Source organism: Crocuta crocuta, unplaced genomic scaffold, assembly GCF_008692635.1.
Source record: "Crocuta crocuta isolate KB4526 unplaced genomic scaffold, BGI_CrCroc_1.0 scaffold25, whole genome shotgun sequence".
NCBI lineage: Eukaryota > Metazoa > Chordata > Mammalia > Carnivora > Hyaenidae > Crocuta > Crocuta crocuta.
The window spans coordinates 5,268,533-5,282,547 of record NW_027532015.1 but is presented as its reverse complement, the minus strand read 5'-3'; the positions used below and the strand labels follow the sequence as shown (position 1 = coordinate 5,282,547).

Genomic DNA, 14,015 nt, shown 5'->3' with positions numbered 1-14,015 from the left:
ATAATATTTTATTTTAAATATATATCATGTTAAGTATATGTATATACTTAACAATTACAATTTTTCTGACACTGTGTCCTTTATAAATAATATTTCTTATTTAATCCATTCAGTGTAACTACATTGAGCTACTTACTATTTCTCTCTTTCACAGAAGGGGAAACTGAGAGGTAGAGTGTAAGTAATAGATCTTTTGGTTATGTATCTAGCGAATGATGGGGCCAGGATTTACACGCAGTTAGTCTGACTTCACTGTCCTTTCAATACTGTGTTATATTACCTCTTAAGATAATTTACTGAAGTCTGTTAAGGGTTCAAAAACAGATCTGCTATGTGATTTGCAACAAGATATTCTAGTTCTAGCCCTGTTTTATCTATATAGTAACCTAGAAAAAAGGTGGCTCATGTTACCTTCTGCCTTAGCACCAGATCATGGTTGTCATCTTGGTGCCTCTCGCCCAAATGTAATACACTGTGTCTGGAAGTCTACCTTTCTCAAAGCCCAGACTCAAGGAAAGGAACTACAGCAAACAGTAGAGTCCCCTAACCCATCTACCCAAATCCCAGCTTCTTTGTCTCTTAGCTGACAGCTAAGTTAGGTAAATGACTGACAGTGACTTCCATGTTCATGCATAAGAACAGCAGCCTAAAAGGCATAACTTTAGTCTTATGAGTTCAACAGCCACAATACAGCAGAATATAATGAAATTGCATCCCTAAAGAAAGGTACATGTAGGTAACACACATAGAGTGATTTCTTTTGGCTGTTCATACATAATGATTAATTTTTGTTAGTAAAATCTTGATGACCAACATTTCCAAAATCAGTCTTTCGTGTAGTGTTAACCATTTCTATAAATCATTCAGAAAATAAGAGTGGTGATCAATTTATTATTTGCTTACTATTTATATTTTATAAAACTTTGGAAATATAAAATTCTGTAAAACTTTTTGCTATTTTAAGTTTGTATAAAAATAGTCCTAAATTGTACGCCTTTGTTAAAGTGTTAATCAAATTTTTCATGATACCTTATGAATAAAATATGGTCCAGATGTTAGCATTGCTTGGTAGATTTTGAAACTACATGATCAACTTTTTCTAAAGACTATTAGTTCGGGGTGCCTGGGGGGCTCAGTCAGTTAAGCATCGACTTCGGATCAGGTCATGATCTCAGGGTTTGTGGGTTCAAGCCCCACATCAGGCTCTATGCTGATGACTCAGAACCTGGAGCCTGCTTCAGATTCTGTGTCTCCCTCTTTCTCTGTCCCTTTCCCACTTGCACTTTATCTATCTCTGTCTCTGAAAAATATACATTGAAAAAAATTTAAAGATTATTAGTTCTATATCATTATGATTCTCTTTCATTATGCAAATAGATTTCTAGATGGATTGTATAGTCTGCATGCAACCCTGCCTATGTCCCATATTTTTACTAATTTTCATATAAAAGGGATGATTACATGAAGCCGTGAAGGGGGAATAATAACCAGAGATTAAAGTATAAAGATTCAAAAGTATAGTGGCTTAATGAGTGCTGTGCCAAAACAAATAGGAATCAAAGCTCCATTTAATGAGCACCTCCCAATTTCTAGACACTATAGATATTTTTCAGGTTGTACTTGTTAGCCTAGGGAGGATTGTACCTCCTTTTAATCTCTCAGATTCTAGGTTATCAGTTATTTCAGTAATGACTAATTTTCTTTTTTAGCAAAAACTAATTTTTGAAGTCATTTGACCAATGAAGATAATGATCTTTAGTCCAAATATCATTTTCATTAGTTCTCTTTTACATGAGTCCCAGTCATTCCTTTTTTAAATTAAAATGTTCTAACACAACTTAGAGTCATAGTCATTATATTCTAAATCACTAACTCATTAAATCCTATAAATTTAAATCTGCTCAAGCTCCCTTATTTTTTAAGAAGAGAGATTGAATCTCAGAGAAGTTGAGTTGTATATCCAAAAGAATGTCCCATAGTAATGACCTAGTCAGGACCAGAATCCAGGTCTCTTGAACTCTTGTTTTACTATAGTATGTCTTCCCTCTTGTGCTCTACGACCTCTTTTTCTTGTGCTATTTTCCCAATTGTTCTATATTTACACATTGAAAAATAAATTCTCAGAGGTCCATTTGGAGTTTGCCATGTGAATAAAAAGGTATGTACCAAATTAAGTAGAATTTTAAGTTATAAAATTATTCTAATTCATTATAAAACTCAAATTAGTACTGATAATTCTACATTACATTCCCCAATATTCAATTCCAAATGTGTGGCTGTTACATCTGTAGAAGTTCATCTTTATATTTAATCCCTAATGTGGCTGTTAGAAGAATAGAAGCTCATCTTGAAAGAGAAGATGAGTCAAGTGTGCAGTAATACTATTTTTACAGGTAAGATTACTCTTACTCTTAATTTGTGAAGAACTAAATTTCACAGTCCTATGAAATTAAATTAAAACTATTATACATGTCTGAGTTTTTCTAATGGATTTTTTTTTTTTTCAGGATGACTAAAATCTGAAGAGTATGGCATAATGTATATTGGATTTTAATTGTATTTCAGAATGTATTTTCTGTCAAATTTCATAATAAATCTCAGCAAAGTCTGTTTGTCTCTTATATCTTCGTATTTCCTTTGTATGCATTTCTTTCTCCATAGAACTGTCTTTTCCTTATATTGGAAGAATATAAAAAGATCTCTCTAGAAATAACTTCCTGTTTGATTCATAACATAAAATCAGTCCAAACGAAAGTTAAATTAGTGAGATAATTTCAAAAGTCATATTTTTGATGAATAGGCCTGTATTTAATTTGCCCACTTTTTCTCTATTTGTGAGAAAATTCTTCCTCTTTCTATAGAAGTAAAATTCCAGTGACAGCTTGTGTTATTCATTTATTTATTCATTCATCACCATGCTCGTTGACCACACATTAAGTGCTATACACGTATACAGATGCAGTATTTTGCAAGATAAGCTTTATTTCCAAACTCATGGAATTTATATTCTAACATGGGAAATAGACATTGATATTATTAGTTCTATTGGCTATTAAAATAATGTGTGATAAGTCGTTAGAATTTCTGCTTCTTGGTCCCACTTTTCCCTTGGCTTCTATGCCATAATCCTGTAAGTTGAGTTTTAGTCTCTTTACTGTTATGATTTATTTTTATTTAATATGCATACATTTCAACACTTTGCTTGAAAAGAGTGGTTTTGGATCTTTGCAGGTGGTGAGAAAAGTGATATTGTCACCTTATTTTAATTATTAAACCTCTCGGTATAAACAAAAATTTGCTTTTTTGGCATCTTCATACCACCATAATAATAAATCTTTTTATCTTTTATTGTTGGTATACTGTTTACTATAAAAGTCACATTCCAAAAAGCAGAAGTTATACTTCTGTTTTCCTTTCATTTAAGAAACCTTCCTTAGAAAAATAAGATGTGGAACACAATGGTTAGAAGAACTAAAGGAAAATTACAAAACATCTGTTGAAGAGAAGCAATAGGAATCTCCATAATTTACAACAAATCTTTACAAAGATTTGTACAGTTGCAAAAACTAACAAGTAACAACCATGACAAAACTGTCACCTGTGGTACAGTGGTCCGGGCAGACCTCTTGAGATTTGCTTCTCTCCTTAGAGTCTTAGAGTTGTAACTACTGTTGCAGTTATGATTGTTGTGATCATGCCTAACTTCATTGCTCCTACCAAGCAAATGCAACTCTTTACTGTTTACCTAGCCAGTCAGCTTAATATTTTCACTGCACTTTATAAGAAGAGAGCAGAGACTCAGGTTTATTGCCTGCCAAGACACATCTGATACCAGTTTTCTTCAAATTGAAGAAACTTCATTGTCATTCCTATCATTTCTTCTGTGAACAGAGGCATAGAAAAAGAGATCTAGTTTATACTCTCCAGTGGCAAAAGATTTCAAAGCAAGGAAGATACTGAGTATAAAGAGCAAGAGTTGAAGAATACACAGTTGAACATGAAAGAAACAGACCACTTGTCTTCCAAATCATATGTCTTCAGTTTGAAAGCCTCAATGGAAGTTGAGTAACTTCAAAGCATGTTCAGAAGTTTCTATATACATGCCATGAAATCAGCTGACAAGGTAACTGGGTTGGCAAGTGCTTCTGAGACTCCTGAGAAGTAAATATATGATCATCAAAAAATTGCTGGATAAAGTCTATGACTGCTTCATCCACAGAATTCTGCCAGGGTACAGCATGTCCGCCAGGAGGCCTGACTAGAGGTTCTCAGGATTGGATCTGCTGCTTGTGAACCTGCCATCAGGGAGGTTAATGAACAGACCTGGAAACAAGTATATTCCCCAGAAGTCACAAAAATTCAAAGATAAAAACATTTGACCTAAATTTCAACATCAGACTTTAGGTTTGAGACTTAGCCTTCCACAACTATAACACTAGTCAAACTATATGGGCTCTTCTTTCTAGCCATTGAGTAACAGGCAGTGTAGGGCTGCCATCCTTGAGAGAAAGGAGCAACATGAAGTGAGCCGCACGGCCTCTGCAGGTTTCTTCCATGGAACACTTTCCTGTTGCAGTACAGGGTGGGTAGAACCCAGGAGGAGCTGCAGTCCTTCAGGCTAAGGAGATAGAGATTAGAGTTCTCGGCTGCTAACGTGCCTGGAATGTGGGAGATAGTGTGCTAGAGAGGAAGGAACTGCACAGAGGGAATTCGTAGAAGACTGTGTGCAGGTTCACCTCCAGTTCAGCTCCAGGTTGACAATGTACCTGAGCTGGATAGTTACCATCTCTAAGGCTGAGAGCTGACAGGGATACCAGCAGTCACCCATTTCCGGGAGTTGTTGACATTAGACCCTGCAGAGTGCCTTGGTCATTCTCTTGATACCCCAGAAAGGCCCTCCTTAAGAGTAAGGTTCACTTCTTAGCATAAAAGCCATATCCTAGAACTAAGTTCAAACTGAGAGAGACCTGCCCTAACAAAGAATAAAATGAACCTGATAAAACCAAATGATTCTCCAGTAATTTAACAGCAAGGTGTAGAGCAAAGCTCACCACCTATTAAGATTAATGATACTATACAGACTCCCTTCAACATATTATCCACTTTGTCCAGCATTCAAGCAATCAAAAGTTTCTAGGCATGTGAAATAAAGATTCAAAATCAAAAGTAGGGAAATGTGACCCATAATAAAGAAGTTGAGGCATCCGGGTGACTGTTGGTGGAACACCCAACTCGTGATTTCGGTTCTGGTCATGATCTCATGTTTCATGAGTTTGAGGCCTGCAGGGCCTATGCTCTGACAGTATGGAGCCTTCTTTGGATTCTCTCTTGCCCTCTCTGTCTCTGTCCCCTGCCCTCCAAACCCCCGCTCTCTCAAAAAATAAACTTTTTTTTAAAGAAGAATAAAGAAACTTGTAGAAACAGACTTCAAGATGAACTAGATGCTGATATTAGCAGCCAAGGATTTTTAAAGCAGCTGCTATTATATGTTTTAATATTGAAAAGAAAAAATGGTCATAATGAGTGAACAGAGAATATCAGCAGAGAAAGTAACAACTTTATAATGAATAAAATGAAGTCTCATACTGAAAAGTTCAGTTTCTGATGCAATAAAATTACTTGGATGAGTTTAGTATCAGTGATAGAGACTGTAGAAAAAAGGACTATGGAACCTGACAACAAATAACTAACACAGTGTATAATGCTGAAGATTTTAATCCTCTTCCCCTCTTGCTCTTCCCCTTCCCATAAGTACCCATAAAAAGACAAGTTACATTCAAAAGGAGGTGATTATCTGGCTTTAGGTTTCTTAGCTACATAGCTACGTCCAATGCTGTAAGAAAATGAAGCAACTTGCGTTTCGAGGGGGTATAGTTGTGAGTTGGACTTTTCTCTGATTCATATTTTTGTTTTCAGCTAAACAGAACTTTGTAAAATATTATGCTTATATGCCTTTCTTTAAAAAAATAATAGCTGCTACTTAAAGACATATTTTAGAAGACCTTAGGGCTTGGGGAAAGTTGTATTAGAAATTATTGTCCTCTATGGAACTCTCATCTAAGGAAATAATCAAAATATATGCAAATATTTTTGTACATTTTTGCTGTCATATGTATGAGAAAATACCTTATTGTTGAGTAAGTGTTCATATAAGTAAATATTCAGCCATTAAAATATACTAACAACCGATGTAAGGAAATGCTTTTTTTTAATAGTGGGGGGAAAAGCAAAATACAGATTTGTATACTAAATAAAAATGGATATTAAGTGGCAGGAAATATGGAAAAATTTTGTCTCTTGATTATGGGCATTCGTGATGGCCTTATTTTCTGTTTCTATATTTTCCAATTTTTCTGTAAAGAACACATAATTCAGAAAAGATAAAATGTGGGTGTATGGGGGGACACTTAGAAGAGGTTAATCTGATAATGCCTCTGAATCTACTAATTGAGACTGTGTTTTTCACCTAAAAATTCTAATTCTGTGTATTGAAGAAACAATGTAACCTTTACAATATTTTGGGAAGGTGCTTACTTCAGTAGTACATATTACTAAAATTGGAGCAATACAGAGAAGATTAGCATGGCCCGTGTACAGGGATGACACAAATTCATGAAGCGTTCCATGTGTTAAAAAATAAAATATTTGGGGGAAAAGATTAAAAAAAAACCAACATTGTCCGAAGTGAAAGATGCTTTAGATAAGAGTTTATACCATGATATCATGCATATGAAATGCTAGAATAGGCAAAACTGAAAACCTGATCCATGGTTCGGAGGGGAAAACATCAGGGCAGTGGTTATTTCTAGGGATGAGGACAGGAATTGATTTGAAAGAATATGTATAATCTTTCTTGGATGGTGATGAATTTCTATATCCTGTTAAGGATTTGAGTTACATAGGGTGTACATTGTCAAAACTCAGTATATATTTAAGATCTATTTGTATGTAAATTTTACATCAAAAGAAAAATACTGCCAACAAAAAAGTGGAGAACAAATAGTTTTGTGAAAATGTGCAAAGTCTACTCCTTGCTGCCTTTATCCTCATATCCCATTGTCTTAGATAAGTATTCCAGAGTAATAAGACAGTTATAAATTCAGTGTACTCTAGTTAGCACCTTGTGCTTGCTTCTGTTGGTACTTGCTACATTGCACTGGACTTACTTCACACCTCCAATGCACTGTGAACTCTTAGAGGGCAGGAAATCTCTGCCTTCTGGCACAAAGCTCGCATGTGCCTAATAAACATTTAATAGGTTAATAAGTGAGTATCCCTGAGCTCTTGTTCCCAGCTCTTACCTGTAACAAAAATGTTTCTCTATTCATTAAAATTGTTAGTTCTGAATCTTTTTTTTTTAATATTAATTGGTAAGTAGAATTAACAAAATAGCAAAGTTAATCTTTTAACATTTGTCATTTCAAGTTCAAGGAGATTGCTCAAAATTGTATCAAAATATTACAGTAGTGTGGCTTAAATATCTGTCTTTTGAAAACTATGATTGAGTTTGTGGTCAGGTTGTGGGTCTCCAGTTGCAAAGTGTTTCAGGAGGAAATATTAGACATTATAATTAAATCATTTTGTGACATTCATAGTAAAATTACTATAGTAAAAAAATCTGCCTTGTCATTATTGTGTGGTTTAACCTCGATAAAATGTCAAAATTAGACCAATTGAAGAATTATTTGAAAGTTGATTAGTTATATTCAGAGTTTTTTTAACATGATAAATTAAGTAATGCTAGACTAAAAATAATTGTATTTTATGGGAAAGATTAACTTAAATTTTTTAAATATTTGAGAATTTTGTATAAAAGGATTTCTAATAGAAAATCCTAAGGGAGATTGAAAGCATACACTTAAGAAATTCAGAAAGGAGTTTCATGCTAATGAAATTTTTTTGGCAGAAATATGTGTATGGTTATTTAGTGAAAGCTTCAACAGATACATTTCTAATTGACAAAATAGTTAATATATTTTAACTATGAGGACAAATGACATAGCTTGTAAGTTAACTCAGGTTATTTATCTTTGTTATGTTTAGGTATATATTGAATTTAGTTTTTGAAACAAACTTAAGAGAGGTTGAACTTAAGTGGTGCATTACTGTACCATACTTATGTCCTAAAGTTATTTCCCTGAATTTTGTTGTTTTAGTTACTTGGAATGTTATCATAGAATTATAATAAAGGAATGCTGGTAGTTTAAAAGTATATTAATAGCCCCTTGGTACAGCATTTTACAGTTTATTTAGATACAATTACATTTGTTTATTATTAATAACTAAAATTTATCAAATCTGTATTGTGTGTCAGATATTATGCACAGTGCTTTGCTTACATCGTCCTGTATAATACAGCTGTGAAATTGGCATTATTATCTATCCTCATTTAACAAATGAGGAAATTTCAGGCTTAGAGAGGCAAAGTAATTGGTTAAGGTCATACACTTGGTAGTTGGTTGAAGTGGATTCCATCTCAGGTTTGGTCTGATGTCAAATCCAGTCGTAACCACTACATTTTACACTTCCTCATTTTACAAACTAAGTATTGAACCTTGTTCAGAGAATGTTTATGGTGAACTAACGTACATACGCATACTGGGTTTGCTCAATTAGCTTTGGTTCATATCCTGAAGTTTCTTTTAGTCTAGGGATCTGGCTCCTCAAAGTGTGGTTCATAGACCAGCAGTATTGGCATTTCCTGGGGACTGGTTAGAAGTGTAAGATCTCAGGCCCTAGTCCAAGAATATAGAATCAGAATCTGATTTAACAAGTTTGCCAAGTGATTGATGTGTACATTCAAGTTTTTGATAAGCACTGGTCTGAAAGAATAACTGGATCAAAGTAGATTAGTGAAGTCTAGAGAGGCATCCGCACCATCCAATTCATGTCTTTATACTCTATCAGACTGATTCTTCTACTTCAGATAACACGTACATTATACAGATGTTATTTATCAGTCTATGTACATTGTACCTATGATATTTGATGAAAACCTCTTTGAAGTCTTTTGAAGGTGTTAATACTCTATTTTAGAAGATTATTTGGGGGGTATAATATCTTCTGATTTTAGGGAATTGGGTATTAAATACAATCCCAACCATTTATATAAAATCAGCTAACCATAGGTTTCACTGACTAGTTTTGGAGTACATTTTATCTTTTAACTGACGTTGATTACATCTGGGTGAAAATGGGATAGGACTGATTGTATATTTGACTCATTTTTATTTTTTAAAAGATTCTGATTAATGAAACTTGGAAACGAAAACTTTATTTCCCCCACCCCTTCCCAGTTTGCCTAATGTCTCTCTCCTAATACTGGATTTGTCATTTTTTTAGATGTGGAAGTTATATACTATGACTGGATTTCTCTTTGTTTACATGGCGCCCTTATGGACTAGCAGGGTCTGTGCTTTAAATATCTCTTAACAGCCCAAAATTTAACCCAATATATGCATTCATGTATTAACAAGCAAGTGCTTTTTCAGTATTCTACATAGGAAGCACTATTCTGTTCTGCATGCAGTGCTGCTAATACAATAGATGTAGTTAAACAACTCCTAACTTTAAATCACTTCCTAGATTAAGGCAATAACTGACCTTGAGGATGGAAAGTGAATTCCAGTAAGTTTATAATAGGCTTTTTTATTATTCTTATACTAAATTAGAAATTGACATACACAGAGTTTATATTTTTGTAAACACCATAATTTTAGATTGAGCATGACTTTGTTTTGCTTTTCACAGAGATGTAAGTAGAGGTGTTAATGTATGTCAAGAGTAGATGAAGCCAAAAAGTTTTATGATATAATCAAACACTTATATTTGATCTTAGATAGGGGTTGTCCTACATTCTAAAGATTAACTTAAAAAATAATGAGCTCAGTGGCTATGAAGATGAGGAACTGAAAAGATTTTATATCAACTACCCATACTCAGCCTTCTGCCTCTATTGTCCTTATCTGCATCTTCCTTCTGAGAAATGACTTTGCTTCTCTTAGAAAAGCCTAACCCTTTCTGTGAGCCACAAATAATTAACAGTTAGAATTTAAAAAGCTTTCTTGAAGTATGAGCTTCAAACACACAAAGATATTACAAGTAAGTACAAACTTTTTAAAGAATTGAAAATAAGATTTACTTTCCACCCATAATATTATTAATCATATTTTAATTATCTTAGCGATTTAGTAATAAAAGTATTCACTATCTGGAAGAGCAGCTGGTATTAATAAATATGAATCATATACTCTTCAGAACTTTAAAAATGTGTTTTATTTTTCAGCAAAGATGTCAAGGAAGTTAAGCTTGCCTACTGACCTAAAGCCTGACTTAGGTAAGTAAAATAAAGTGAATAAAATCCATAATAGTTAAACTCCCTTCAAGGGGAAGACCAGGAATTCATAAAATTATCATAGTAGAGTAGATTTTTATCAGAAATCAAGTTTAAAAGGAGTAAGAGGTTTAAGGATTAATAGCCTCTAGAATGTCATCTGTAAATTATAAAGGACTAAAATTTCAAGCAAACCAAAATAATATATTTTCTAAGTCCTCATACTTTATTCTAAACAAAATTTAGTATAAGATTAAAATTTGTGCAATTTAAGATTAATTTCTGTAAAAGCTTTATATCCCATTTAACCATCTGAAATCTTATTTGAACTATAAACTACAACATTTTCACAATAAATTATTTTTCTGTATTACATGAAGTTTCTCATATCAAGAATCATTATTTTTGGTGATAATAAATTGAGAGGTATTTCTTTTTCTATAGCACTTTCTTTGCAACTAATCTACTAAGTAAGCAGAATGAATTTATTCACACATTCCTTTTGCTTTATATCCAGCTCAAAAACAGCTCCCTGATTTGTCACATGATAGGGACAAATGATATTCCAATAAAGATAAAAATAAACTTACAGCATTTCTTTTTAATTAACTCACCTTTCCTTTTTAATTTCGGAAATTTCAGTTATTTTTAATTAAATAAAAACTAGACTTGGTGAAGATGATTTCACCCAGATAACTAGATTTTGTCCCTTGCATTTGGTTATACCTATCATCTTTTCACTATTTATTCTTTAGAATTACTTGACTATCTTTTTAAGCCTAATACAAACTTAGATATTGACCCATTTCACCATATTAATTTTAGCATTTCCAAGTCTTAGTCTTTATCTCGGTTATGTGGATAGAGATCATGTGATCATTAGTGAGAAGGCATTATATCTTCCATTGTCAGAGTACAAGGCTCCATTCCTGAACATAAGAAAAACAGTTCAGTATAATTTTATACTAACACTGGTGTTAAGGGAACAAGAATTAATTCTAGAATGTAGGATAACATATGTTTTGAGAAGGGAATAGTTCCCTTCACTATATAAATTAGAGATGTAATTTGAAACCAAGTGTATCTGAGAGGCAGATACACTTAGTCATCAGACTAAGAAGCCCATAATTTTAATAATACTAAATACTGCAAGTTAAAATGTTTTTGTATCTTCTAGTATCTGAAAACTATGAGAAAACACATGGAGAAGACTTTTAAAATTCATAAAAAATAGCATAATTATTTTTAAAAAGAGTACTCACGCTTATAAATTATATAAATAATTTCATCAGCAGGAATACTCCGTGCTTTTTTACAGATCATCTTTATGAAGTTCATATTTTAGCTTATATGCCCTAGCAGTATTTCACTGCCCTAAGCCAATAATTGATTGATAAAAACCTTTGAACAGTCTCTGTGCTGCCTAAGTAATTTCCCTTCAAGTCATTGTGCTGTTAAACTATTCTTAGAGATTTTTAGCTGGTAATTGTTTTACATTGACTGGGGAGGCAGTGAGAAACAACTCCATTGATAGGCTCAAACTGTCATATGTTCCCAAAACAGCTGAGGTTGTTGGGACCTCTGGAACCTTCTGTGACTAGAATTCACTTTGGCTTATTAGGAAATTGCACAACATTGCCCTTGCACTGTAGCTTCACCGTCCTGGATTCCATAGCCCAGCCTCAGGCACCATGGGTGATATCATTAGACCTCTGATGTTACTTGTCAAGTGTCAACCACCAGAGTAAGAAGAAATCAGACTTTTATACCTTAATGTGAATTAGTTTTGTGTCCTAGAATTTACACTAACCAAATTCACCTCTTGGCATTACTTCTTGACTGTGGGAAGGAGAGGGTAATGTACACAGGTAGGGTGTTCTAGGCATCCAGACAGAAACATGGAAGTGATTTTGTGACATGCTTGTAACACCTACAACTGGATGGAGGCATTAATGACAAATTTTATCTGAGTTTAGATCTTCCAGAAACACCACATGTTCAAATATATTTTCTGTATTTAAAGACTGAACTTTAATTCTCAATAATAATCCAAACCCTCCCCTTGTATATTGGTGGTATGACTAATCCCTTGTCTATATGAAGTTGCCTAAGGAAGTTTTGTACTTGGACATGACTCAAGTTCTGACTTCTACTAATTAGCTTTGTCATCCTGGACAAGTTATTGAACCTGTCTATTTTATCATTTGTTAAATTGTGGTTGTAAAACTTTCCACAGTTATTAAGTGGATTCAATAAAATAATAAAATGATAAATGTAAAGTGTTATGAGAGTATGTATCCCATGGTAGGCCTTGCATGGTGATAGCTATTTTCATTTCTGCTCTTATTACTAGAATTAAAATTTCTATTCCATTTGTTTAGCTTCCCCAATTTCTAAGATTCAAGCCACAAAGATCCACAGCATCTGATTTAACAATAGTATAAATTGTAATTTGCGAACTGCTAAAAATTCTAACTGGTTTTCAGATATTTCTAGGCAGATAGAATTTTTTAAGTTCAGGGATGCTGGGGCAGAGCGGTGGGAAGGTGGGGGGGTGGGTTGCTCAGTAGGTTAAGCATCCAACTGTTGATTTCAGCTCAGGTCATGATCTTGCAGTTCCTGAATTTGAGCCCAGCATTGGCTCTGTGCTGACAATGCAAAGCCTGCTTGGGATTTTCTCTCTCTCCTTCTCTGTCTCCCCCTCCCCCACTCTTTTTTGAGCCTGTGCACTGTTAATCTCTCTCAAAATAAATAAAATAACCTTGAAAAAAGGATTTTTTGAGTTCAGTATTGATTCTGATTCAGTCCATTTTCACATACTTATCTAAACTTAAGAGTTTCTTTGGTGATCTAATTTTTATAGAGAAGTCATAATACAAATGCAATTGTAATTTATGAATTTTATATAGTTACATTATTCCAATAAACTAAAACACTGTTTATTTGGCCTGTAATTAACATTTGAAGTACAAATATGTTGTGAATCACTTATTTTAATTTTAATAGAAAAGTAAGAAATTTTACACAGATTAATTTATAATGAAATTTATATTAAAATTTATCAAATTTATATTTTATTTTCTTATATTATGAAATTTTTATTTATTTCTGCCTTTACACTAGGTCACAATGGAGAATATATGTCCTATCACCTTTTTTTAATATGTTTTAATGTTTTTTATTTATTTTTGAGAGTCATAGACAGCGTGAGCAGGAGAGGGTCAGAGAGAGGGAGATATAGAATCTCAAGCAGGCTCCAGGCTCTGAGCTAGCTGTCACAACAGAGCCCGACGCGGAGCTCAAACCCATGAACTGTGAGATCATGACTTGAGCTGAAGTAGGATGCTTAACTGACTGAGCCACCTAGGCACCCCTGTCCAATCACCTTGTATGTGTATGTTTCATTAAAGTAGATATTTTAATCATTGAAAACTAAATTTATTGATTCTTATTGAAATTTTAGTTAACAGACAATGCACTGTTGGTTTCGGGAATAGAATTAAGATTCGTCCCTTAAATTCAACACACAGTTCTCATTGCAAGTGCTCTCCTTAATATCTGTTACCCATCTACTAAACTTAAAATTTCTGCTATTTGGGTTACCTGTTTGGCTCAATTGGTAGGGCATGTGACTCTTGACCTCAGGGTTATAAGTTTGAGCCCCACGTTAGATATAGCAATT

The 14,015-nt window shown here is 33.6% G+C and overlaps 1 protein-coding gene and 1 non-coding gene across 3 annotated transcripts in view; both read left to right on the top strand.

The window, feature by feature from the left end:
* STXBP5 (syntaxin binding protein 5) overlaps positions 1-14,015 on the top strand; it is a 160,519-nt gene that overhangs the window by 118,820 nt on the left and 27,684 nt on the right. For both annotated transcript variants that reach the window (XM_077776130.1, XM_077776129.1), the window contains one exon: positions 10,286-10,336. In XM_077776130.1, coding sequence (XP_077632256.1) covers positions 10,286-10,336 — 51 coding nt within the window. The remainder of the gene's footprint in view (positions 1-10,285; positions 10,337-14,015) is intronic.
* On the top strand, positions 6,527-6,632 carry LOC144241615 (U6 spliceosomal RNA). The gene has a single exon (XR_013338128.1). It is a non-coding gene; the product is annotated as a U6 spliceosomal RNA (small nuclear RNA).